The sequence below is a fragment of the Trachinotus anak genome, unplaced genomic scaffold, assembly GCF_046630095.1.
Source record: "Trachinotus anak isolate AG129_WGS33_773 ecotype Australia unplaced genomic scaffold, CSIRO_AGI_Tana_v1 ptg000028l, whole genome shotgun sequence".
Classification (NCBI taxonomy): Eukaryota; Metazoa; Chordata; class Actinopteri; order Carangiformes; family Carangidae; genus Trachinotus; species Trachinotus anak.
The window spans coordinates 17,220,612-17,248,567 of NW_027273879.1; the positions used below are offsets into that span (position 1 = coordinate 17,220,612).

Genomic DNA, 27,956 nt, shown 5'->3' on the forward strand with positions numbered 1-27,956 from the left:
TTTTTTCTCTTTTTTCATCATGAGGCAGACTTTTTTTTTTTTTTTTTTTTTTTTTCATTTCTAGCTGTGTCCTCTAGGATCAGGTTCTGGGGAAGAGGAGAGTGGGTACGTGAAAAAGCGGCAGAGGAGGAAGTGAGAGATCGAGGCTGAAGGATGGCCATGGTCAGGTGCAGCGAAGGGTGGGAGGCTCCCGGTGTCGGCACGTGGTTTCTCGACCCTTCAGCTCCTGTCGGCCGTCTGCCCTCAAAGCTTCGTTTCCTCCTCAGCGGCCGGGGGCTGGAGCTCTAACCCAGGCTGGTGATGTTGGCCCTGCCACCTGGAGGCGCCACGATGCGCTGGGTGTTCCGGCGAGGAACGTTGTCATCAATCTGAGCACCTGTGAAATTGAATGGAAAGTTGGCTATTCAAGGATGTATTTATACAAAGTAATATTTAAATTTTTTTGAAGGATATTTTATGAATTTTCCAAATGATTAACTGGACCTTTTCATACCAGAAAGTGCCAGAGTGAAATTATTTTGCATGAGAAACTAGCTAGCTTCTTGTGACACAAACTAACTAGCTTGCTCATAAAAAACAAAGCAGATTTCAGAGGACACAATACAAAAAAAATGAATGAGACTTGTAACAAGCTAACCTACCAAAATATGATGCACTTAGTGAATATTCATGAAGCCAGAGTTTGAAAACCATGTGTAGTTACTTTCTAATTACAGTTTTATTATCACAGATTTCCCCATAAAATATGGCTGCATATGTGACAGGAGAAATATCAGAGAAGTGAGTGGATAGCTCAACGTCATCGCTTCTGAAGACACTATAAACATACTTTTCATAAATTGCTATTGTAAGTGTAACATTTAGACTCCTGCTCGTGAAGTGAGCCTGCCTGATACTGCCTGGGGAGTCAGTCTTGCTGCCAATTTGTCCCAGTGGAAAATGGTGTTACTACAACAATCTTATTCCCTGGGTGAGCAGTTTTCTTTGGGATAAATGGGTGCCATCTTGGAGTCCAATATCCACTTACAATACATTAATGGTTAAAAACTGTCTGCAACTTATCAACAAATTTAATTCACATGTGAAAGTTCCCCTAATTTGAACTGTGAGTGGATTTCATGTTCAGAAAGACAGAATCAATGTGTTTGTGGTGACTCTGTTCAAACTGACTGAATTTGGTGCCAGATTTCTGTGGCCAGGCCTTTTGACTAATTTCATGGATGCTGCGCTTTATGCATCTGTTTGCAGTTTGATGATATGGCTGAATGGTGAACAATTTATCACTGTTCATGGCATCAATAAGGCAGTACCACTCGAGAACAGAGAAATACACCTTCCCCAACTTTAGCATAAATTACAATCTGTAATTTCTCAGCCATTAATCTATAGATATGTACAGATGTATTTCTCTATTGTAACTGGACCCAATACTTGATTGCATATACTATTTAACTTAATATTGATAATTAATGCTCACTTTCACACAGCATGCAGAGAAATTTATTAGCCTTAAAAAAAAAAAAAAAAAGGAAAAAACACTGACCAGATAGGCTGAAGCCAGACTGGTGCAGGTTACGGACAGGCTGGTTGGGCTGCTTGGCAGGTGAGGTCTTGGCAGAGGAGGCAGGAGTCATGGTTTTAGGGGTGACTGACACCTCGCAGACCGGACCGTCATACAGTCCTCTAGGTACACCCCTTAGCTCAGCCAGCTGCATTTTGGGAAACAAGACACCACAGTCATGGCAGTGAAAACTAACAAGGAATTATTCCATCCATCCATTCCAAGACGGATGCACGCACATTTACGGCCATTCCCTAACAAGCTGCATCATCCCTCCAGCTTGGCACAAAACAATCATAAATCATTCTAAAAACGCTGAGTGTGCAGAGTAACATTTATGCAAAATGGTTCTGACCTTTAGAAACCCTGAAAATCCAACAATCACTACCTCACTAGACAAGATCTGTACAAACTTGACAAGATGGCTGTTGAATGGATGGTCGATATCAGTATCAATCAAAAAAGACTAAACGCAGATACTAGCAGGAAGAAAACAGTATTGTACCCTGCTGCGAGCCTTTATCCTCTTGTACACATGGTCAGGGAAAGGTTTACGGGCCACGTAGCGTCCCGATCCCTCGGTGGTGTGGAGGTTCCCCTCCTCCAAGACGATCTTGCCCTGGCTGATCACCACCAGGGGCCCGCCGCGCACCTCAGTTCCCTCAAAGATGTTGTACTCCACAGTCTGTAGAGGAGAACAATGACGATAAGGAGTTTAGTTTAGTACAAACTGCCCAACAACCACAAATACATATTACAAATACATATACAGTATACACCTCAAAAGAAAAAAGGTCAGATTAATCAATTCCTCTTTCTATCTGATTTTCTTTTTTACAGTATATTGTGAGTCATTTTTTATAGTGCATCAGGACTATTCATTACTGTGTGAAGTCATCACATAATGAATAAATGAGTAAATTCAGTTTTCGTGGGTCACATGATATGAGTGGCTTCTTAAGTATTGTAATACTTGTCTTGGTATTTATGAGTGACCTTTCATCCGTCTGTAGCTGCTGCTGAAAAGAGAACTGACCCAAGACTCTTTAACACACATTCATCTCAGGGGAAATCAATTATCTGTGTAAGGTCAAAGTTTCAGGTTCAAACAAACAGCTCCACTGCAGAAAAACTCCCTGTTGAGTCTGTTTACGTATGATTTTCTGATGGATGTTTTTTAGTCGCCAGTGGTGGCAACAGCGCTGGATAACGGCACTGAGTTGGAAATTCAGGACAAAACAGAGGAGTGCCCTGACGACTTTTCAAACAAACTGCGTAAATGATGGATTTTAAAACTCTCTTTTGGCTTTTATGCACTGGATATTTCACAACATTATCCATCATATGGTTCTGCAGATGTTTCAAAGATAGAACTGCGGAGATTTTTAGTTTGTGTTTTTAGATTTGAAGCGGGGTTGAAGTTCATGTCTGACAGCTGTGTTCTTGTGATGTTTTATCAAATTATCACAGAAATACTTTCAAAGCAAAGATACAATGATTCATCCTCTCCAGCTGATTTTTCCCTATCATAAGGATGATGTAACCTCCCCGTAGCACATGCTGTAACTGGGAATGTTGCTGTTTTAGATCACAGATTTAGGAAAATCTCACTCAAGTCCTAATGGTGACAGACTACAGTCTGTGTTCACGCATGATGCCACCATGTAAAATTGCCAGAATGTTTATGGATTAAAGTGCACTTGTGAAAGAAGCTTAACTGATTTAACTGACACGGAGTTTAAAGTGCTCCCTCTGACTTCTAATGCTAATAATGAAAGCAAAGCTAATCGTTGTGGGGGGGGAACAACTGATGTGGCAAAGAGGCTTCAGTTCTCAGGCCAGAGACAGAAGAAGAGCGGTCATTTTAGTGGTTTGGGTGTTTGTGTGTGTGTGTGTGTGTGTGTGTGTGTGTGTGTGTGTGTGTGTGTGTGTGTGTGTGTGTGTTGACCAGGAGGGTGGGGAGGTTGCTGTGTGACTAGTTTGGAAGCTGTACTGCACAATTGCTCTCTCCTAAAAGCTACTGGAGCTAAAGCTGAGGTCATGGCAATCTGGTGGACTCTGAAAGCCTGAAATGAGATCACCAGTAGGCCGGGCTATCCTGTGACACCCACACACGCACACACGCACACACACACACACACACACACACACACACACATTCATAAACACTCCAAATGAGCAATTTCTCCCATACATAACTCCGTCATTTTCTGACCAAGTGGAATAAAAAGAAACCAAAGAACATGACGGGATTAGAAGAACATATGCAGCAAGAGTCACTCTGTTTCACTTACACACACGCATGCACGCACACACACACACACACACACAGGAATACATGGTGATCTGCCTGCTAACAATCAGAAATGATGTGTTCCAGTTCTCTGGAAGATTTTAAGGATGACATCACTCCCCTGACGCTGTGCGAGGCCCACACCCTGTTCAGCAGTCAGACGGCCATAAAACCAGAGCCATCCCTCACAACGGAGGAGTGGACAAATAAACCAGTTGCTCTAGCTGCCACCAATTAAAAATGCATTATTATTTTTATTATTTCTAATCATATAATAGGATTCCTTTAATGTTTCGTGAGAATGTATTTTATGTAGAATCTCAACCTTGCCTGGTATTTCTAAAAAGAAGGTAAAGGTCAGTCTTTTTACTTTCACCTTTAATCTGGAGTAATGCTACCTCAATGGCCTCCAGCTTTACACTATATGACTAAAAGTATGTGACACCCCTGTGTATACTTTAGTGTAATTTATAGTCTGGGGCTGAATGTGTCGAATGTGAAATCCTCTCACTTTAGCAGCCCCAGTGGTGATATGAAAAAGACACTGCGGTGAACAAAAAAAAACTCATAAAAATAATACACATAGTGGCTGTAACATTTGAAGACATGAGGCCTCAGCATACTGAGGCCTTAATATCATCGGTTGTGTGTTTATGAGTGAAGATCGTACCGAGTTGTGGCTCTTGGCGGAGATAATCTTCGTGGCATCTGGGTCCCACAGCACCAGATCAGCATCTGAACCCACGGCGATGCGACCCTTGCGGGGGTACAGGTTGAAGATCTTGGCAGCGTTGGTGCTGGTCACTGCCACAAACTGGTTTTCATCCATCTTACCTGTCACCTGAAATGGATCAGAGCTGAGAGTCAGAGTGGAGCAGGGGTCACAGTCTGTTTATCTGGTCCTCTTCCTGCCATTCATTCCCCTGCATGTTTACTCAGTCATTCTTGCGTGGATTAATGTGTGTTTTATTGTTACGTGATTTTGGTTATGTGTGTTGTTATATCCACAGACCTTTTCCCTTCTTCTTGCCTGTGTTTTGCTTTTGGTGCATGGATGTAAGCTCTTGTTGTTACATCATTTTTGCATCAATGTGATGAAGTATCTCGATTTGTGAGGTCTTTAATTCACTGGATAAACCAAAAACAGCTTTGTTATTTTATCCAGAAGGAGTTTCTCAATTTATTTTTCATAAGCTGTATTATATTATTATTATACATTGTACATAGACATCATGATATAAATGGGATTTATCCATATTGCACACCCAGCTCACACTATACCTCATTCGTTTAAAAAAAAAAAAAAAGTATAAATGTACATACAACACATTTGTCCCAGATGATGGACATCCTCTCCTCAGTGCCATTCACACCCTCAGGAATCAAGGTGAAGTCATCTTTGCCCACAGCACGCTGGGCGGTGTTAAAGGGACAGTGTGCACTTCCTGTCACCTGCAGGTCACCACTACGTAGAAGGTCAAGAAGTGGAAATAAAATAAAGAGGACACGGTGTTAATTGTAATACTTAGGGAAAATAACTATGACACAAAGCTGAAGAAATGTCATTATGAAATTTTGGATGTTTGGATCATCCTCTCACCAGGAGAGCAGAGAGTTGAGATAGTCTGGTGTGGTTGGGTCAGGGCTCAAGGGAGGGGAGGTCACGTAGGCGGCTGCTTTGGCCCAGTTCTTGCTCCAGTAGTGTGAACCGTCTGTTCCCAGGCTCGCAGTGATTGGCTCTCCATAGACCACAGTGCCTGAAAGTTCAGTCACACTATAACACCAGATACTACGCTCCTAATGTGATACATGCATGTCATGTGGACTGTTTCCAGTGCTGTGTATTCGTAGACATGCTCTGACTACTGTTTGCACTTGTTTGTGTCTCTGTTTTCTGTTAAATCCAGTGTATGAATACACTTGATTGGAACTGGAAGCAATTTTAACTGAGTTGACATTTTCTACTCCAAACCCTAAATTCAACTGTGGAAATCCACAAATGAAGTATTTATGTCAGCGGCAGCGTAGTACGCTGAGGTTTTGTTTTAAAGAGGCATTACAAATAATGACAAACCCAGCAGCAAATGTTGATTTAATTAGCATGAGATCAGGCAGATATCTCACCCTTCTTCCGAGCCTGAGCGATGACATCAGCAGCGCTTTTGCTCATCACCTTGGTGATGTACAGAGGGCAGTTGGTCTGATTGGCCACAGTCACTGAGCGGTTTACAGCTTCCGCCTCCACCTGATCGAGAGAGAAGTGGCAGAAAAAAACAGTATTTTGAGTCTTTTTCAGGGAAGTCCTGCTTCATCCTCATCAGGGTAATGACCACCACATTTTTTCCAAATTTCATGTGATCATATGAGGATGATAACCTTTGGGCAGGGGTTTTGTTTTAGCCGGTAACAGCTAATCTCTCTCAGAATTTATTGAAAATTATAGATCTCTACTAGACTCAGTCTTCACACAACCTGGATAGATTATACATTATTTAAAAGCTCTAATTCTGTCTGTGCAAAGCATTTTAGGATCCCCATATCACTGCAGCAGAGAACTGCACACAGAACTGGTTCAGACTTGGGGCTATGGCTGCAAAGTGTTTTCCACAGAGAAGGGTACTACAGGCTATATATACATATATCTATATATATAAACACCATGTTTGAGCCTCTGTTGTTTCAAAAATAAGAGTTAAATAATAAATAAATAATAGTAAACATAGAGAGTAGCTAAAAGTATGATGTTTTCCTATGAAGAAACTAATTACGTAAATCAATTTAAATAAAGTCCTTAGGAACTATCCTTAAAGTTAGGTTTATACTTCAACAGAATAATTGGGTATTTGGGTAATACACCTTTACATTTTCTTGCCAAAAGTTGGAGGAGAAAATTGATACCACTCAGCTAAACAGGAAGTGACCAGATGCAGCTTAGCTGAGGTTAGCATAAAGACTGGAAACAGGGGGAAACAGCGTATAGCTAGCTCAAAGAAGTGATTGCTCCTTGTCAGTTTTAATGTTTAAATACAGATTAATCAAACATGATATAAAATGTTAATGAGTGAGCTTAGATTTTAGGCTAGCTGTTTCCAGTGTTTGTGCTAAGCAAAGCTAACTGGATGCAGGTTGTAGCTTCATATTCATTATGCAGACATCAGAGTGCTATCTCTCCACAAGAAAGCAATTCCCCTCTCAAGCAACAAAAATAACATGAAACACTTAGAAACCTTGGCAACTTATTTTGACAAATGAAACAGCAGCATTGTGCTTTGTCATTGATAAAACACTGACAAAATATTCCAAGTACAGAGAACTCTGTATTCTTCACATTGTCTGTTTTGGATTATTGCTCTGTTTTTTCCTTTCCTTTTTTTATCTTGTGTCCCTTTGCTCTGATGTTTGCCAGAGGTTTTTAATCACTAGTCCAAGAGGCATTTTTTTGCTCAGTAGTGAAAAACCATTCAGTATTTTACCTTACTGTACTATATATTAGTTCATAGTAAAAAGAAGGAAAAGGAAAGTTTTAGCAAAAGAAAACAGCTGCAATAAGTATGTCATGCTTCAAATTTCATTCTCTATCTGAATGTTCAAGTAAAGTCACATCCTCAGAGATGTACTGATTCATCACTTCCCAAAGTCAAACCAGTTTTTCACAATAAAATCCACACAGGTCAGTCCATGGTGCTGAAACTCTGTCTCACCTCCTCAGGATGGCTCAGCACGTGTCCTTCAGGCCCAGTGATCCCCTGCTCCAGGATCCTGCGCTGCTCCTAAAGACACATATGCATAACACACACACACACACACACACACACACACACACACAGATGAACACACACAAACAAACCAGATACTGAGTCATGTGCAGGTGCATGTACATTCCCCATGACCAGCCTTGGCAGTGAAAAATAAAGCATGGCCATGACCTCCATGAATATTCATCCTCATCTGTTGGCTATTAGGAGCTCAGTATTGAACATTTCGTCATTTACGTGGAGAAATGATGTGTCACAGCTTAAACAGACTTTTATAAGCACAGAGAGCCTGTCAGTGTTTGTGCTCCATGTGCTGGTGTTGAGCAACGCCTTGTTGAGACATGCAGCCAATTTTAAGTGCAACATCCAGCAGAAAGTCCCTCCAGCTCCCAGCTCATTGTGGATTCAAGTGTCTTACCTCAGCTACAATGTCTCCATTCTCAGCGTGCACCTGGGCGATGGCTCCCAGATCACGGATCACACTGAACACCTCATACACCTGCAACAAGGAAACACAGATATGATTTTCGATGCACAAACACAACTTTTTTAATGGCAACACAAGTCAAGAATCCTAATGTTATCCTTATGTTATACACCTTGTGACTAATAACTGAGCTTTGGTTTGAAAAAAAGACATAACCCAGTTTTTTCTTTGATTTCTGACAGGTTATATGTGAGTGATGTACTTTCCTTAAAAGTGCTTATAGTCATTAGGTCGCCTGAATGAATACTTGACTGATTAGAGCAAAGAAAGGTCTCTATTTAGTCCTGCCCAGACGGCATATAGACATCAGGAGATGGTCCTTTCAGGAGAAAGTATGTTCTTTTAAAGTGCTCTTTTTTTCTGACTGACAAGAAGAAAATGTCGATATCTTGATGATATCTTCCTTTAGTTGTAATTAAAGTTGATCCAACAGAGAAAAAACACAAGGTCAGGCAACTGAAGGCCTCAGTAAAAACACAGTTTTTTCTCTTGTATATGATCTTTAGCCATGCCAGGCACATGGCTGCAGGGATGGCACCGACATATCTCAAATGAGTTTGAAATTTGAGGTTCTGAGTAAAATGTCTCAGCAACTGTTGGATAGATGCATTAAATATTTAGTAAAGACAACCATGTCCCCCTCACGATTCATTTTAATAGTTATCCCTTCACTTTGTATGTAGCACCATCACCGATGGCTGATGTTAGAATTTAGCTCAAAGTTCCCATAGCTAACAAACATAGCATAGCATAGCATAGCATAGCATAGCATAGCATAGCATAGCATAGCAAGCAACCGGTGTAGACTCCAGCCATTTCTTCTGCTGTCACTTCACTATTCTGATGAAATATTGCTGCTTTATCTTATTATTTGCACCTAAAAAAAAGTCATTCAGCTGAGTTAACCTAAGTTGGACTTTCTTACTGATTTCTATTAGACTAGCATGTTCTTTGGCTCTGATGTAGTAACTGTCTCAGATATGTTGTTCTAAACAGTTACATCATTTTAAAACTCGAAGGCTGTAACTAAAAACCTTTTCATCATTAATTAAATTCTCTATTGTTTTTTTTCCTGTTCAATTCCCATAGCCAAGGTGACGCCTTAAAATTGCGTTTTATGCAAGCAACAGTCCAAACCCCCGAAGACAATCAATTTACAATCATATAAAACAAAGAAAGCAGCAAATCTGCACATATGAGAAACTGGAACCAGAGAGGGTTTGGCATTTTAAAGACTATTGATCAGTCAGCAAAACTGTCAGTAAATTTTCAGTCATTTTGCAAATCAGGTTATCAATTGATGGTTTTAGCAAAAACATGCTCTTTTATCCAGTATCAATTCTGAATAATGGAGACTGCAGTTACAATCTGATCTACTGTGTTTACACTAATTCTCTAATTACAGTGAAATGTTAAGCCCAAAAAATGATGTATGACAACAATAACAAACCCTAATGACTCCAAATCTGTGGTGAAATGAAACACACTGGTCCAAAATTTGAAACAGTATGTGAGTGTCCCACACTCTGATTGTTTAAGCGATAAGATGACTTCACAGACTGAAGGAAAACTGACGTGTTGAATGAGTCATCATGTCCCGGCTGCCAAACATGCTGCAATAAAGAGCCATCAAAGTTTGACATGGGAGAGAGAATGATAAACTCTGGTTGCACCGGCCTGCAAACATTCCTCACACAGGTGCAGGGACCAACACAGATCTGTTTCAACACAACTTTCAAGCGGGATTAATTCATTTTAACCATGACTCAGAAGGACACTCAGATGGAGATGTGGCTTTCATTACACAGATGACCGTTATGAAATGTCACCTCGCCAAGACAAACAGACTGCAACTGTAACTCACACTGTAGGACGGGTGCAGGAGCCAAAAGCAGGACGGAGATATGACTTTTATTATATCATAATGTCAGACTTATTGTAGGCTACCAATCTTTGTCTCAAGTTATAACTTCATGCCACAGAACAGTGCATTGCCAGATAAAACAAATGCAAATATAAATGTGGTGAACATCTTGGCAGGCTGACAAAAATATCTAAAATACTTTTTCTTTTTTTTTGTTTTACATCTGTTACTCCTCTAGCTGAGCCCTCAGTGTGGAATAATAAACACATTATGATTTAGATGCTATGTTGGCTAATCCAACTAATGCTCTAACAGTAACCAGTGTCATCTTTGTCTGTGCTCTTACTGCCGCAGCGTGCTGTGATGTCTCATACCATGAAGCAAAGTGTGCAGTATTGTATTTGTATAGATTCATGAGCAGCAGCAGGTTTCATGTTAAAGGATAATTCAAGCTTAATGAGGTTTGGTGAAGGAGAAGCTGCACCTCTACACAGCCAGATGGTGTCATTGAGTTTCATTTAAATTGAACCAAGATATTAAGTGTGATTTTGCTTCTAACTTCACTATAACATGAATATTATTCAATAGTTGTAAACCTCAAGCCTCCTCTGTTCCTCAATAACATATTGCATGACACAATGAGATGAAAGCGAGAAGAGGGGAAGCCGCACCTGAGCGTCAGTGAGCTGGAAAATATCTTTATAAGCCAGGTAGACCAGGAAGGAGTTGACACCTTAAAAAAATACAAATAAAAGATGTCAATGTAAATCTGCAAGGAAAAAGTAAGTTTAAAGCAGAAAGTGAAAAGGATTTATTTAAAGATAATATACCAAGCCGACTGTAAAGTTGCGATAACAAACTGGCTGGTCAAATACTATAACTTTGTACAAAACAAACTGGTGTAAGTTGGCTACTTGTTGTTGTCTTTGTACTGTGGGCTGTAGTGAACATAGAAGCCTCTAGAGGCTGCTGGCAGGGTCTTTAGTGTTGTTTCTCTCCTGCTCTTCTGTTTTCCTGCTAAAATAATTTGAATCCTTGAATGCAAAATTGGCTCTTAAACGAGAGTGTGCCACGCGTGATCTGACTGATGTGAACTGATATTAAACGTTTTCAAAACTCTGTTGCTGCCAGAACAAGATGACCAAAGTTACAGCTCAATATGTTTTATGTTTTAAAAACCATGAGTCATATTTAACATAATGTTCTGAGGAACTGTGATGTGACTTTGCGATGGGTGTGGTCGCACCGTGATCCTTCACGAGTGTCTCCATCTCTTCCTGGATGCCCTTGTGCCACTCGCTGACGTCGACGTGCAGCGAGTAGTCGCAGCAGGATTTGCTGTCGGCCCACTCGCGCCACTGCTCGAAGGCTGAGATGAGGCTGACGCCGGGCTCAGGTACCACATGGTCAACTAGACACACACACACACACACACACACAAAAAGACAGTCAAGCACAAACACAGTGACTTAGACCCTGTGATCTGATATTTGATATTATCTGTTATCCAGTTCTACTGATGTTGAGTTGAGACCCAAATGAGACTGATTCACACTTGGCAGCCAAATGTGTCACAAATTTGTCTCAAGTGACCACTTGTGAATCGAATTGATCTTTGAAAACAAGACACAGATACATGACTCCTGTCTTTTTTCCAAACCACAGCCTTCACTCAAAGTAAACGCATCCTCGGTTTATGGATTCCACCACCAAAAGAAAAAAAATATATATCTGAGATATTACATCTGGAGTTTTCAGACACATACTGTATGAATGAAAATAATGACCGAAATGTATTTAAAGGGGCCATTTTTAAAAGTTTTTTGTATTTAAGTTTTCTCTGCTGCCAAACGTGGTTTCTTGCCTAGACCAGGTGGTGGCGATTGTTGCTTGACAAAAGCTTAAGCCATTGTTGTGTTTACAAGACAAGAGGTTATAATACGTCCTCTGAGCAGATTGGAGGCCACAGCAAGTTGCTATCATGACAAAAGTGATGGTAGCTAGCTGGTTAGCCTGCGGACTTCAGTAGAAGAAAAGACGTGATAGAGACAAGAGTTAACATTGGCGTTGCTTTCCACAGCTGAAGACAGCTCTTGGTAAAGTAAAGGAATAAAGTTTGATGCTGAACTCACAATGTTTCTCATAGACTGGTGAGTAAACAGCTGTTAATGCTAATGTTAGCTATGTAGCAATAGCAAGACTTTAAACAGAGGACCCAGTTGATTAAATGGTCCTTGAGTGCAGTCAGGAAAGCATGTGTTCACATTATGTCTGCAACTAACGATTACTTTCATTAAATGAATCTGTCAACTGTAATTTTAAAAACAATGAATTGATCATTTAGTCTGTAAAATGACAGAGCAGTTAAAAAGGCCTGTCATAGTTTCCCAGAGCTTTTATTGTGTAATCATCCATCGACCGAGCACTAATTTGTGTCATACATGTGGTCACAAGTGTCCCATCAGATGTATTGTGTTAAGTCTGGACCATGAGCTTCTAATCTTGATTTCTCATCTGTGGTTTTAAATCTGACTCAAACTACATTTCAAACAGTTCCTCTGTCACTTTCCATTTTTGGTGCAATCATATCTGCCCACTTGTGGTGTGCGCTCCAGTCACCAGGCTGCCACACATTAGCTCCCAGCCTCAGACCAGTCTGAGGCTGCAGCAGTCAGTGTTCGGCTGAGGTGACAGGGAGACACGACAATCTGGGTGTGTTTGTTCTGCTGTCAGGGAGAGGCTGCATCTGCTGAGTCAGAGGGAGGGCCAGTGTGACAGTTAGAGGGAAAATTTCATTTAGTTTTGTTATCTTTTACATCAGAACTAACAGAGACAACTATGTCACAACATAAGAGGAAACCTTAACAAACTGTAAACAGCACAAAGGAAAACAGGGCTGAGATCTGTATTAAACACATCTGGGCCCTGTTTTATTCTAGATGTACAAGAATAAAAAGCCTAAAATATATCAACAACAGACTCCATGCAGGGTTTGTAAAATAACAGTGACTAATCTGCAGTATCTGTGTCCAAAGGGAAAGTAATTCACTTCCTGGCTCCGTCTGAACAGCAGCAGTCAGCACCTCGTGGCTCTGAGTCCTCAGAGCAGATGGACAGTTTTATATTTTGGCTCAGTCATGAAGAGGCCTGGCACCCTTCCTGTTCTCATTAAGAAATTTTCAATTAAAGCCAATCAGGGAATGAAGGATCACTGTGGGGAAAGATGCTCTGCAGACACCACGCTCAGCTTTGATTCGATCACAGAGAGGACTCAGAAACAACAGCAGGATCCTTCCGGTCGGTGACTTACTGATCATGGTGGTGCCTCCAGCCAGCGCAGCCTTGGTCCCCTGGTAGAAGTCATCTGCAGACGTCATACCTCGATCGGGCATCTGGAAACGCGTGTGCACGTCGATGCCGCCCGGCATCAACATGCGGCCGTGGGCGTCGATGGTTTTCACCCCGCCGGGCACGATGAGGTTTTCCCCAATTTGTCTGAGAAACAGAATGTAATGAATTATAATTAAAAAAAACAGAGACAAAAGCATAAAAAGGAAAAAAGTAATTATCAAATGTTTTTACAGTTTTTTCATTGGTCTCTTGAAAGTTAAAACATTAGCAGGAATATAGATTCATTTTGTATTAATTTAACCCTAAAGAGAAGTCAGGCTGTTCTTTGGGTGTTCATTCAAATGGATATATATTGGGGTTTTTTTAGAATGTATGAATATCGATTTGGTTTTATTAGTTGTTTGTTTTGGGTTTTTTTTTATCAGAATTTGTTGTTATGTTTTCTTCCCAGGTTTAATTTACAATCACAAAATAAATGAAATAAATAAACAAAAAATAAACTAAGAAAAACCTGGAACAAAATGAACATACTGTATGTTACACAAAATAACTTTAATTATTTAATTAAATGCCAACATAACAGAGATCTGAGCTTTTATATTTAACTACTCCAGGCTATACATTTGTATTCATGGTTTATTAATATAGTTAGAAAAAGACTCTGCGTAACAGGTATTTTTATATATTTGATACAAAACTTAGTAGATTTAAGATATAACTGTACAAATCATGGACAAATTAAACATATAATAAACGGAATGTATCCAAAACCTGTAGTAACTGCATATTTTTCTGAGATTCAGTTCATTCTTGCACTTGAAAACAACTGCTGACAAAAAATATTTCACCAATTGATTTGTAGCCTTTGATAGTGCAAACAGACCAATGTTTTGACACCACTGTGTCCTCATTACTGACCCCTCCAAAGAGAGGCCATGTTGGGCTCTTATGCTTAAGAGAGTTGAGCCTTTTGACCGAAATTAAGGACAAAATTTGTCACGTTTCCTTTAACTGATGCAGCACTTTTTATAGTTTTTGCACTTTATTTCTGTAACTTCAAGATACGTGTGTTTTCTTTTGTTTCTATTGTGATTATAGTGCATGGGGTGTGGCACTTGGATACTGGCTATGACAACTCCCAATCTGGGATCCATTGATCTATTGATCCATTATCTAACAGATTTGAAATCCTGCCCAACCAATATCCAGTGACAAATGTACATCTATCCCAGGTTGACAATAAATGTGTTCGCTGCATGTTTTTGTCCATTTTGACTCTGATGAAGACACAGTAGTGTCAAAACGTTGGTCTGTTTGCCTTATTAAAGTGTGCTCCAGCCCCTTTTTCTTACTTTGCAGTCTTCAATCCGTGAAGCTCCTGACTCAGCTGCATACTGCTGATAGATGCATGAAGAACCCTTTTTTTCCAAGCAGATTCTTGTCTTAAGGCCAATTTAGTAAGAAAATGTGGATTAATGTGCCCAGAAAATGGAAATTCAGATGTTTACATTTCCATAACAACTGGGCAAGCTTATTCTGCTGAGGAAGACTGTGTGATATGATTAAAAGGGCCAGGAAAGCTACTAAATAGACCTTGACATTAACTTGTCCAACTCCATATTTTGTGGTCTTTACTCACAGACTAAATTTTAATTTCAGTTGATTGTCTATTGTGGAGCTGCACTGCATGTGAGAGTAGACAAACCATTGTATTTTCACTATCAACACTTGTACGAAGAGAGACATATACCAATTATAACCATATATATATATATAGCCATAATAAAAGGAGGATTTTTATTCAGTTGTCAGCAGCTTGAAGAAAAACTAGTAACTCACTTGATGACTCCATCCTCCATATAGATGTCAGCGCAGAAGGACTGGTCATCGTTCACGATCTTCGCTCCTTTGATCAGGAGACGGTCACTCTGCAAAACAATAAAGATGATTAGTCACTGCACCTTAAACACTTTAAATGATTCATCAGGAAAAGCTCAAGAACAGCAGTGGGAACCCGACACTGCAGATGTGAACACATACAGAGCGCTCTGGGATTTTATAGATGCCTATAAAAATAGACTTATGAGGGTGAGTATCTGACTTGGCTTGATTGGATGTGGGATTAAGTGCATTTGATAAAAGACATTTTGGGAAATGTCACATAAAGCAGTGCATTGGCCCTCCCACCAAAATATAAATACTCAGAACCTGTCCGGTTTACACAGCAGTCTTTGTCTGACCTTTTTAGGATGCAGTCTGATAAGGACCTCATGGCTGTGCAATGTCTTTCAACTGATACTGGCTTTCTTCTGCTTTCTTCTTATGCACACACAAACAGCTACCCACAAACACTCTGCACACACACACCTAAAACACACTCTCAGTACTCAATAATCTATGTACAGAGGGGAGAAAGCACGTGATGACACAGAGAACAAAGAGTTGTGATATTTGGATCAGTACCAGGCTTATGTGTGGATGTTTTAACAGTGACTCTGTTTATAATGTCGGGGGGGGGAAGTCTAGATACAGTAGAAACATGGGGAAGGATGTGAGGAGGGGCCTGGAACGAATGAGTGTATTAAGACAGAAGTGAAGTGTATATACAAACAGTGTCTGATTCACCCTGCAATCCACCCCAGGCCATCTTAAAAAAAATCATCTCACATTTATAAAGTCACTGAACATTGAGCCTTAGTTGATTTTCTTAGGAGAGGCATAAACCTGAGCTTCTCTAATTTAAAGGAAAACCTCTTGAGAAACACTCTCGTCTCCTCTCTTGTCAAGAGTTAAATGAGAAGACTGATCCCACTCTCATCTTTATGCTAAATTTGACACTACCGCCAGCAACTAACTAAGCAAGGCATAAAGACTGGAAACATGGGGAAACAGCCTCCCATCACCTCTAACGCTAACTACTTAGCTCACCAGTTCTTCTGCAACTACAGGAGGTTATTGGTTAAATTTTTGCTACATAGTATAATAATAATATGTTATTATGTGTTAATTAGTTAGCTTAAACGGTGCTGGGAGGCACAGTTTGATAAGGCGTAGGGCCAGGCTAGCTGTTTCCCCTGTTTCCAGACTTTGTGCTAAGCTAGGTTAGCATGCTGAGGGAGGTAGCTTCACATTTACATATTCATGCTACAAAACTGATAATTTAGGACAGTGTCAAAACATAAACAACTTATACTAGTGCCGGATGGATTCTACATTAGACACATGTATAAGTTTACAAAAGATGTGTTTTTGTACTTTTAGAAGCAGCATCTTTGAGTTTTTTGTAAAGGACGTGAAAAATTATTTTCATTTTTAATCTTTTATTCATGAAACAAAAATCCCCCTGTGAGTTACCTATGGTGGGTTGTTGGGAGTGTTAAAACAAATGTTAACAGTTTGAGAAAATGGTCACCAAAGTGTTTTCTGCTTAGTAACAGCAGCAGTTCAGTAGTGCAGTTCTTCAGTAGCTATTAAAATGTAAATAACCATCGTCTGTGACAAAATTAGGGGAGCGATTCAGTGGTACAACAATAAAGACAACAGCCTGCCTCCAGACACACCCCTCTGTCCACTTCATGTGTTTGAGCTGTTTTGGTAACGGGCGTATGAGAGAACCAATCAGAGCGCAGACTGTGTAATCAATCATCGATGCCTGCTGCTGCTCTGCCACTTGTCTCTTTGCAGGGGAGAGAGAGGGGAAGGCCTCCCTCCCTGAGCCCCTCAACCCATGTCCCTCCCCTCGAGTCACCCCAGCAGCTTGGGCCCTCTGTCCAAAAAGGGAGTGGCAGCCCTGGTCACAAGGACTCCAGCATCCCCGGCTAACAAAGGCTGCTCTGTCTGAGCCACTGCCACTAGCTGCTGCCTGGCCAGCAGCTCTGGCCATGAGCACAACTGCCGCTTCGCAAAGGCTCCCAGTCAGAGCCCCGCCCTGCACATGTACAACTCTGCATTGCAGGACTCAGCTCTTTTTTACATGATGATTTTTTTTTTTCTTCAGTTTTCAAGTCTACTGTTTCCATAATCAGGGAGCTGATGCAGAACAAAATACATCTTTATTGGTGCAAAACCAGGAGCAGGTGGAATTTGATTTTGGAACATGATGCAAACTCTGCTTTAGACAGAAACCACGCAAACATACGACATGCGGCAGTTTTTTTCTGTTTCTGTGTTTTCATCATAAACACTGTGAACTTGGCCATTTCATCTTAGTTGCAGTAATCTTCAAAGAGCACCCCACCAACTAAGCATTACTGTCACTCATGATGGATGTCTTTCAAAATCTGGTGCCTACATTACCCACAATTCAACTCGACCACGGACAGTCCAGTCAGAGAATCAGGTGTGCTGTGGCGTGTGTAGCGGCTAATGGAGCTGCTAGCCTCAAACAGAGATGAGAAGTGGTAAGCGCACGTCTTTCTAACTCTACTCCCCCAGGATTTTTTGGGGGCGGTTTATCAGACTCTGAAGCCACAAAAGGATATCTTATCTTATATCTTATCTTATATCTTATCCTATCCCATCTGTTCCTATTACAGCTGTGGAGTAACAAGACAAACACATTCAGGACGTATGTATCTCATAAAGCCTCATCCTCTTTGCTTTTAGAGAGAAACTGCTACTTAACCTCTAGTGCATGCATGCCATAGACACACACTTAAGGACTTCAGCTGACTGCAGCCGGTCTGGAAAATGCCTTGCAGTTGTCATCTGAAAGGTGTGGCGATGCTCTGACAGCGCTGATGGAACTAATGCGAATAGATCATGTGGTAATCTTCGATCTATGCAGAGCAGACTGCTCTGGTGGAGCGACTGGCCTCGCTCCAGCCCACAGCTGGCCTGCTTTCATCCCAACAACTGCTTTGAAATATTGCCGTTACATCATGTGCCTCATCATGACTGTCATTATCACATTACGTACTGGAGTTCGCCAACAGACTACGGTTCTTGAGTCGACACACATTTTCACACAGACTCAAGGTCAGGCGAGCCAAGACTGGGAGGCAAAATTATCTTTTCAGAAACAATTACTCATTTTCTAAAGAAGGGCTGGTTTTGGGGGTTACTCAGTGAGGGAGAGGCAGATCATTTAGAAAGAAATCATGCTAAAGAGGTGATTTGTCTTAAAAGGTTCAGTTTCTTAGTTCCAGCTGCAGAACACTTTAAAGAAAAATTGGGAAATTAGCGGAACAATTACTTGCCTTGAATCCAGACGTGTACAGTATAATCACCTAATTGTTTTGGAGCTCACAGGGGTTAGAGAGTGTGTCTGATTGAACTGGATCATTGCCAAACATGACAGTGACCTTTTCATCATGGGAACCTCTTACAGCCTCACAAACAGGATGTGGACTAAGCTCAATGGGCTCACTGTTGCTATAGAGCTGTGTTTTCATTCCAGACTACAAAACTTAACCGCACTAATGTACATGCCATGGCAGCACAGTGCAGAAGCCACTGTCTTCCAAACAATTAGCACAATGGATCCTTCACTGAGTAATCCGTCGAAGGAAGTAACTTCCCTTTACCCTCAATCTCAATCTCCTTCATCTACGTTTTATCAAACAAAACATCCTGGTTCTTCTGAAACTTGGCGGGAAACTCCAGCTTAGGCTGTGCAAGGAGGTGTCTGCACAACTTCAAGTCAAAATGTGGAATGAGGAAATAAAGCTGGATGAATTTGTTTTATGTGTGAGCAATAAATTTAAAAAAAATGTGAGTGCACCAATACTAGCAAGGTTAGCAAGCTAACTCTGGCAGCTTAAGCTACATTATGACAATGTTATTGTAATTAAATAGCGTTCAGTTTAGTTTGTTTTGTTGCTAATGTCAGGGTTGGGTAAAAGTTGAAGAACCACTGCTCTAATCCTTCAAACTGACTTGATATAATAGTTTGGCCACTGGGAGGCAGCATAATAAGATGTAAACAAAATATTGGCATTATATCCTCTTTTAAAACTCCTACGGTTAAGGTGCCACAAAAATAGCTTCTTCCCATCTGCTATCAGCCTCATCAACAAGGCTAGAGAGCCCCACTGTTGCTGATCCCCCTGATCCTCAATTCAATTGCACCAATCACCTGAAAAAATTCCTCGTATGTGAAAACATACTTGGCAATAAAACTGATTCTTATTCTGATTCTGATTCTGATTAGTAAGAAGTTGCCAGTTTACACATCCAGCACACACAGAGCAACATCCCTCTCCTTTTAGCTCTGTTTCTGCCATCCTAGGGGAAATATCAGGCTCTGTAGCTGCCCCACCATGCTCACTACCTAGTTCATTTACTGTTGTTTGGTGCTGGGTAGGTCACCGGGACCTGAACAACTGCAGCAGGCAGCTGTTCGGGTCCCGGTGACCTAAACATAACTGAGAGTGAACCAGAACAAGTTGTGGGCTGCAAAACCAAACAAAACGAGTCAAAAACACTAAAATGCTCCATAGAGCTAAGGAGAGGTGCAGATTAAGGTGATAATTCTCTGTGGATTCACTATTACAAGTTACCCCTTCACATTATGTTTAGTCATCTGATCCACTGTGAGTATAAAAATATTGATTATAGCAGCTTTAAACATACATCTATTAGCATTAGTGCTAATGCTGAAGGCGGCTTAGCATAAAAAGAAACAGAGTGCCAATAATGTAGTCTGGGAATAATGATTATTCCTCTGTTACAGCCAGTCAGATCAATCTGTTGTATCATATGACTGCTGCAAGCTACCATTATTAAAAACATACAAACAAAGACTCAGAACCACAGGTGAAAACTGAAATGCTCCAGAGAAGAGACGAGGCGCCTGGTAACCGAGAGGACAGAGTTTTGTGAAATCAGAACAAAATCAGCTCGGGCGCTGTGAAAACGTCTGCCAGTGTTAGACGTAACCCGGCAACGTGGTGTGTTGTTGTCCAAATGGAAAATATCCTGGGAACATTTGTGAAGTCAGGTGGAGAATGCTGCCAGGTCAGACAGTCAGCACTATTATTTATGTGGGACCTGGATTATTGAAAAACCAGCCTGCTACTAAAATCATCTCCATACATGTTCAGACAAATGCTGTAAAAACACATGTTCACTGTTTTTTGTTTTTTTTTCTAAACAGTACGCTTGCTTTTTCAATACAGGAATCAAACAGGTTCCCAAAGGGGAAATCTCTCACTTAATACCATGGTTGAAAAATACAGAACAGATGTATATATATATATATATATATATATATAAAAACAGTGTTTTTTTTGTGTTTGTGTCTGTATGTTTATAAAACAGTTGATATAAAACAGATTCTGAGCTTTGGATCAATATTACCTTCTTATATTGGTTCACATCACCAGAGGAATTCAGTCTCTCTTTTATTCTGAAAGATTCACCTAAAATTCCACTTTGAGTATGAACTTTATCAACTTAGATTCTCTTAATTTGAAAATGTATTATTATATAATATTCATCTAAATTCTCTCTTTTACCCTGAAACAATTTCCTCATAATCTCTCTGTGACTGAAATACTGACTCAGATAATCATTTAGACTGAATCTTTCACCAAAATTTTCTCTTTATCAATGAAAAATTATCTATTCCTTTCTGTTTTCTACCTCTGTCAGCAAAAAGTTGATATAAATGGATAAAAATCCTCTTTAATATTTTTTTTACTATGGAAATGTCCCTTACATTCTCTCATTGACTACATTAAATTGTGTCATTGGCTGTTCTCTAGAACTGAATAATTCCCTTAAATTTTGTCTTTGAGTATTAAAATTCACTTAAATACAATTTTAACTTAAATTCTGTGTTTGTCTGTGAGAAACTTCCCTAAATTCTGTCATTTACTGTAAAAAAAAAAAAAAAAAAAAAATTCACCTCATCACAACTGTCATTATCACATTCAACTCTCGCTGTGACACTGAAGAAAATCCCTTAAAGTCTGTCTCTGGCGTTTGGATATTTAAATCCTGTGGAGAAACCACTCACTGACCTCTCGCTGGAGTCTGTCGAGGACGTGGTGCAGCTGGAGGCACCACGATCCTGTTACAGACTTTTACTCAACAGTGTTCTCCTTTGTTCAGGTGCTGATTCATGAAAAAAAAAGTTCACTTTCTGCACAAACACAGACAAACACACACACACACACACTGACTTCTGGCTTTATGAATGGGGGAATTCGGGATGATACTGAGCGTGAACGAGGCTGAGCCAGTGGGTGGGTGATTTGGACACCAGCACGCTGCGTGTGATGTGTGAAGAGACAGCGCCCCGGGCTGCTGTGTACTGTGAGATAACAGCATGAACAGGCTGACGTGACCTTAACAGTAACACACACACACACACACACACACACACTGAGCTGCTACCAGGGACAATACTGTACTACAGGTATACTAGCAGACTGCCTAATGATCTCTCATCCTCTGAGGATTGTAGTCACAGAGACTGTAATCCAGGACAGTCTTATTATAGCCTCAGTCTATTTTTACCTTCCTTTAACTTTGTACTTTGGGCCTTGATTTTACTAAAACATCAACTTTGTTCTTGTTGCTGCCAAGCAAGCGAAGACAAACTGCTCTTGTTGCTGGGAGAAAAAATAACTTGATTCGCTGATTGATTCATGGAAGGAAACTTTTTTTGACCACATTTTTGATAATCCATTCATCACTTCAGGCAAAACTGCCAAGTATTCTCTAGTTCCAGCTTCTCAAATGTGAGGGATGGCCCACCTTTATATCATGCTGCAGTTAATTTCTTAATTTAATTAATTAAATCATTTAAAAAGTCAAAAATATTGGTGAAAAATCGCCATCACATGTTTCCAGAGTCCAATTGTCTATTATGTCCAAGCATGAGGCCAAAAAACAGAGATATTCAATTTACAATTTGGAAATTTGAAAAGCTACAGCCAGAGAATATTTGACTTTTTTGCTTGATAAATGGCTGATTTGATCAAATGTTTATTTGAGTAACTGTAAACTGTATATTTTTGGGTTTTGGACTGGTTTGAAGACAACAACTCTGGGAGACTGAGATGCAATAATCTTTAGTTGCAGACCTACTTCATCCCTTTCTCTGCTCTGGTTAATCTGTATGAATCAGAAAGTCACAGAGAAGCTGCAGTCCCAGGTGGTGAACTTGCAGAGGTTCATTCATATTTGATGAGGGCTGCCTTAAGTACGTCCCTGCCTGTGCAGCTGACCGGGCTCCATCTGGCCGAGACAGACCAGTCGGCCCTAATGTTGTGTGGACATCATGGTCCAGCGTTGGCAAATGCGGAAGAAGTAGAATGCATCAATTCTGCGTTATATTCAATCTAAACTGATAATTTGATGGGTCCATATGAAAAGGCAGGGGACACACAGCGTTTCTTTGTCAGCGCTGCAGCCTTTCCTGTTTAATTCTTATTCAATTTAACCTCATTCATTTCCTCTCCGGCTTCTGTTGGTTTAACAAACACGTCCACCCCTCACACTGACTCCTGCTCTGTGAGGCAGCACAGCTGCTACTGAAGTGGGTTTGTTACCTGAAGCTCACAGGGTCGAGACCCAGGACAGGCTGGACAAATGAAATCCATAAAGTGACTAAAAGACACCCTCCTGTTCAGCAGCCGGAGTCTCATGCACCACATTTATCACGCTCCTCGCTGATGTGATTGTGCACTAGTGCATGACTGAGACCCTGTGAGAAAACAGCATGCAGATCCTAAACTCTTCAGAAAAAAAGATGTTTTAGAGAGAAGTCGATTGTGTCTCTGACCTGCTTTCTTTTCCACGCACTGTTCAGGAATAGGTAGTCTATCCATTTAGGTCTGACTTAATCGCTGCTGGGACTACAACTCCAACTAATCCTCTGATCTCTCCACCAACTGGCTGCTGCATCGTCAGCACTCTGAAGAGAAAATAATTCACCTGAGAGGTTTTCACCACCATGGTCAACACAGACCAAAATATGTTTCCAATTATTATCATTATAAACAATAGTTTCAGACTGATTCTGTTACATGAAAAACTTTAGTTTATCTGTTTCCCTCCTCCTTTAGTATCTTTCCATATTGAGATAAATGTGGAAATATACACAGTGTGCGTTTCAACATCTCTTCTCCAAACAGGGCTCCAACTAGTGACTAGAGTCATCAGTTGATTATTTTCTGCCTAACTGATTAGTTGTTTAGTGGATAATTCCCACTACAACTTCCCAGAGCCTGGAGTAACAGCTACAAATGACACGTTGTCTCCGACCAACAGTCCAAAATATAAAGATTTTCAATTTACAACAGAGAAAAGCAGCAAATCTTCACATCTGAGAGGCTGGAGCTCGAATGTTTGGATTATTTGCTTAATCAAGCCTCTTAGCCAATTATCAAAATTGTTGCCAATTGATTTTCTATCAGTCGACTAATCAATTAATCAGCCTTTCAATCCTTTCAGCACTAATGCCCAGTAAAGACGTCTGTCCTGTCTGATGTGGGATAAGTTGTTGGTCACGTCAGTCATGGTTGACTCTGACCACTCTGTCTATAAGGTGCAGGATGGACGGAGGTTAAGGCCTCCCCTAATATAATAAGAACAAGAATGAATGGATTTAAAGATGATGGGCCCTTAAAAGGCCCCTCATCCTGCCCAACAGCCAACCCCACCCACATCATGCCCGTGTCCTGGTTGCTTCTTTGTCCTGATCTCATCAAAGTGAGGATGTTTTTCAGAAGTAGTTTAAACTGAGGTGACTCAAATGTAACATCAGCCACTTCACACATGAACCTCTGGTTTAAGAGCCACCTGACCCCTTGGGCCCTTGAGCCTGCTCCCTTATATAATGAGTATGAGCCAATGATTAATTTGGTAATGCATCTTTTTATCCGCACAAAGCATTTACTCATATCAGACTGAAAGCCTGAAATATTCACATGCAACATTTGGGATCTGATTAAAAGAAGCACTCAGCTCCATCCATGAGTCTATCTACACGTTCTGAGTCATTCTGGACATTTTAACCCAATTATTTCACTTTACCGGCAAGACAGTGACCTCCTTCCTGATCAGCTCTGCATCTTCCCTTCATTACACAGCTGAGAAACATGGAAGGAAATGGGACCCACTGTCCCCTCCCTTCCCCTGGCTCCCCTCCCTTCCCCTCCCTATTCTCCACTTTCCATTGAACCACCTCCACCATCCCTGCAGCTCCGCTATGAATTCAGGGAAACACTCTGCCCCACAGTGACACAGTTAAAGAGTCCTTAAATGTTTCTGCACCTCTAAAAATGGAACAAAAAATTAATCCTGTTTTTAACAAAGTGAAAGGAGAGCTTGGGGGAAAATCCAGCCGGGAACTGAGCGTTACAGATGCAGGGAAGCATTTGCCCCACCAGTTGGTGTGCACTGATACCCGGCCACCAGACACACCGCCTAACAAAGACCACCGGCGTGAAATCTCAACTGTCATGCATGCCCTGGACAAAGGAACGGTGGCCTGAGTGTGAATCTGCAGCAGAAATGAATATTTCAAGCTGAAGCGAGAGCTGGGTTCATTTGGAGATGAGCACTTGTCGCAAAGATGCTGCAAAAAAAACCACATTTTGTCAGCCTCGCCACACTACCGGGGGGGCCTCTGTGATTCACCGATCCTGACGTGCAGTCAGTCCCCGTGGATCGGATTTCACGAAACCACCGATGTGCATCTGCAAAATGCATTCACGGAAGCGACTCACGCGGTCAGATCCTCCAGCTCAGATTTGTCGGAGGAGCGCAGCGGCGCAGGGACCATGCCGCCCCGGTGACATCCTGCACCCACACCCGCAGGCCCACACGACCCGACACGGGGCTCCAGGCTGGATTCAGCCGCGGCTACTTCAACAATCAAAACGTCCCAACACTCACTGTGATGCGGGGGATGTTCTTCTTGCCCTGGTAGCCAGACATCTTTCACCGGTGTTTCGTCTTGCGCCGCGCCGTGGACCGCTATCAATGCAACGGGATGTGCGGGATTACCGCTGGTTGAACCGAGGATGGTGATGGTGGTGATGAAGAAGAGGAAGCAGCCGATCCTTGGGAGGCCACAAATGTACAGAATCAAACTATCTCTCAACTCCAGATCGCGTCCTGGCAGCCTCCCGGTCTCCGCCGATGCACCAAAGCTTTCCTTCCCAGACGGAGTCAGACAAGAGGGGAGGGAGGGACCACTCGTGAGCCTCTTCCCCATAAAAGAACCCCACGGAGCATGCGCAGAGCCTCGCCCTGCTCCATTGACAGGAGAGAGCCACTAATGCCATCAATTGCTCTCTTTGGATTAGTGAAGGCAGAGTGCACCGGCTGAACAAATGAAGAAACACCAGCAGCCATCTTAACTGCGCTCACTTTATCTGCTGTCTCTGGAAAGAATCTGAATTCTTACCAGAGCAAGTAAAACCTCATCATTTCACCTGTGTCCAGCTCTAATAAAGCCACCCCTGATACTGGTGATTCAAAGAGACCCAGGGTAGTTTCAGGATGTGAGCAGAAACAATGAGTGACACTTGTTTGGATCAGTGTGTGGAAATAAAGAGTTTTTTCTTTTCCTGTGTTTGAAGAAAATGAAATTTGAATAAATATCATATCCAACTGACTTGCTGTGACGAAAACTGTTTTCCTTACGCTACCGAAGACAGATGTAAGAACCCAGAGTGAAATCTGGTTCGATGAATAACAAGATGATTCTGTGAATTAAATTTTATATCCTAATGTTTAATGAATTTCATCTTTACCCAAATAGCAGATTATGTACAACAGCAATGTTTTATTTTATTATTTTAAGTGACACTATGTACTTTTTCTTATTTTTTTCTTGTATTTGTGTAATAAAAAAGCATCGCAATAAATATTTTTAAGAGTAAAGAAGTACTAGTTAAATATACTTACCAAAAGTAAAAGTACTCGTTATTGTATTCTAATTATAGACTCATTAATGAGTAAAGGCGTGGCTCTCTTTGTAACCTTTAATAAAACATAATTTATTGTTGACTGTATTCTGTCTTGTTAATGTCTCTTTGCTGTAGTGGAGCAGAGGTATAGAGCAGCAGGAAATAAAAGTACTTGAAGAAATTACGATTACCTGAAAGTTGTACTTAAGTACTTGAGTAAATGTACTCAGTTACTTTCCACCACTGCAGTCTGCTAATGACACATTTGTCTTTTTCAAGCATGGTCCTAAGATGTCAGCTAGCATTTAAACATCCCACCATTTAATTGTATCTGTTTTATTTTTGATACACAAGAACAAACCATTGATTCCATGTGTATATTCTTGTATCAGAGAAGAAGAGAGTGAGCTGTTAAATAGACATAAGAGGTAAGAGAGTAAGGAGTGGATTGTGTGGCTAATGCTTCCAATCAATATGTAACATGATACCAGGGCTCAACACCACAACCAAAAGCTTTTAACAGCATCCTGTGTGCTTAAATATTAAGTAAAGGAGGCACTGGTGCCATGGTTTACTGCCCAGCTGCAGAGCCTGGACAATAACGTGAACCAGCAGGTTAAAAGTTGGAAGATTTTCCTGCAAGTCATGCAAGTCACAGCTGCCATCGCTTGTCCATCAGCTCCACACCCTCAGTCCTGAGCACAAATGCACAAGCATGATAATGCTGCACCCATGCATTACATCACGTCAGCATCCAGTCTTACGTGTTCACATGTGTGTGTCTCACTTATGAGCAGGCCTGGGTGGATGACACAGTCGCCTTGTTGCTGAGTCGGCAGGTGTTTAGAAGGACATTCCACAAACTCACGGACATACATTCAGCACATAGACAACTGTAGGTGCTGTGCAGCAGAAGGAGGAAAAATCAACACCACAAGGCCTAGGTAACTAACAGGAGCCACTCCCTCTGGCAGCTCTGCATGATGGGCCCTCCATCGACTCTTTACATCACAGTGCTTTCTGGGAAATGTAGTCGAGGCAAGTTGTCTGGTATACACAGGCTGTAAGCTTAAACAAACTCAAATGAGTGGCGCAGGTTTGTGCAAACATCTGAATGATGGATGATTTCAATCAGAGATGGAGAGAAAGACGGAGACAGAGAGACAAAAAGAGACAGACTGACAAGGTGGGGTATAAAAAAATATACGCAACACGCATGCAAAATACAAGAAAATTACCCTTTTATCATCCAGATTCTGTAGAGCTTCTTTGCCCGTGCTCTCCCTTATCTCCACCTTCCTCGGCTGGGAGATGTCGGTCTGCCGGTCAATGACTCGCCGGTCACTCTTGCCCCTGCACGCCGAGAGCGCATCAAAGTCCAGCGTCTTGCTGTCCGAGGAGCCTTCCACCGGGCAGAACATGCCACAGAATTTCTGCCTGGGCCTGGCGGGGCTGTCAGAGCCCATGCTCTTGAAGAAGGCTGGCACTTCCCCGGCGGTCGACATGCCTATCGCAGGCGGGGGGAGCTGTGAGGTTCCTCGGGGTGTAGCTGCACAGATGCTCAGAGTCTCAGCTTCTTGTGTCTTTTTTTTTCTTCTTCTCCAGCTCCGCACGCCCGGACAGCCACCGCCTTTGCCGGTTTTCAAGCGCAGGTGGTCGCACTGTGACAAAAGCGCAAACAAATCTGTAAGGCTAATGCTGCATGAAAACACTCCCACCGTAGAGAGAGAGAATGCACTCTAAATCTGCGCGATGTTGTCTGATATCAGGTCTGCG

The 27,956-nt window shown here is 41.4% G+C and overlaps 1 protein-coding gene across 2 annotated transcripts; it reads right to left on the reverse strand.

Moving 5' to 3' along the window:
• On the reverse strand, positions 1–27,821 carry dpysl2b (dihydropyrimidinase like 2b). Of its 2 annotated transcripts, none has more exons than XM_071466210.1 (14): positions 25,162–25,443; positions 15,151–15,239; positions 13,271–13,455; positions 11,207–11,371; positions 10,632–10,693; positions 8,028–8,108; positions 7,556–7,624; positions 5,979–6,099; positions 5,455–5,611; positions 5,178–5,319; positions 4,525–4,695; positions 2,067–2,246; positions 1,544–1,709; positions 1–376 (listed from the first exon to the last, which is right to left on the reverse strand). In XM_071466210.1, the coding sequence occupies exons 1-14, from the start codon at positions 25,201–25,203 to the stop codon at positions 285–287; spliced, it is 1,722 nt and encodes a 573-aa protein (XP_071322311.1). In that variant the 5' UTR covers positions 25,204–25,443; the 3' UTR covers positions 1–284. The 2 variants fall into 2 exon arrangements, with proteins under 2 accessions (XP_071322311.1, XP_071322310.1); XM_071466209.1 differs by lacking the exon at positions 25,162–25,443 and adding an exon at positions 27,419–27,821 and having other exon boundaries at positions 31–376.
• Between the last annotated feature and the right edge of the window lie 135 nt (positions 27,822–27,956).

What these genes read in the sequence shown, in the direction of transcription:
- dpysl2b (XM_071466209.1), bottom strand. Translation starts at nt 27,685, where the DNA reads ATGTCGACCGCCGGGGAAGTGCCAGCCTTCTTCAAGAGCATGGGCTCT. An exon ending in ATGGAGGATGGAGTCATCAA is followed by an intron (nt 13,456 to 15,150) that starts GTGAGTTACTAG and finishes TCTGTTTCTCAG; the next exon opens with ACAAATTGGGGAAAACCTCA. An exon ending in CGCTCAGGCTCGGAAGAAGG is followed by an intron (nt 5,612 to 5,978) that starts GTGAGATATCTG and finishes CTGAACTTTCAG; the next exon opens with GCACTGTGGTCTATGGAGAG.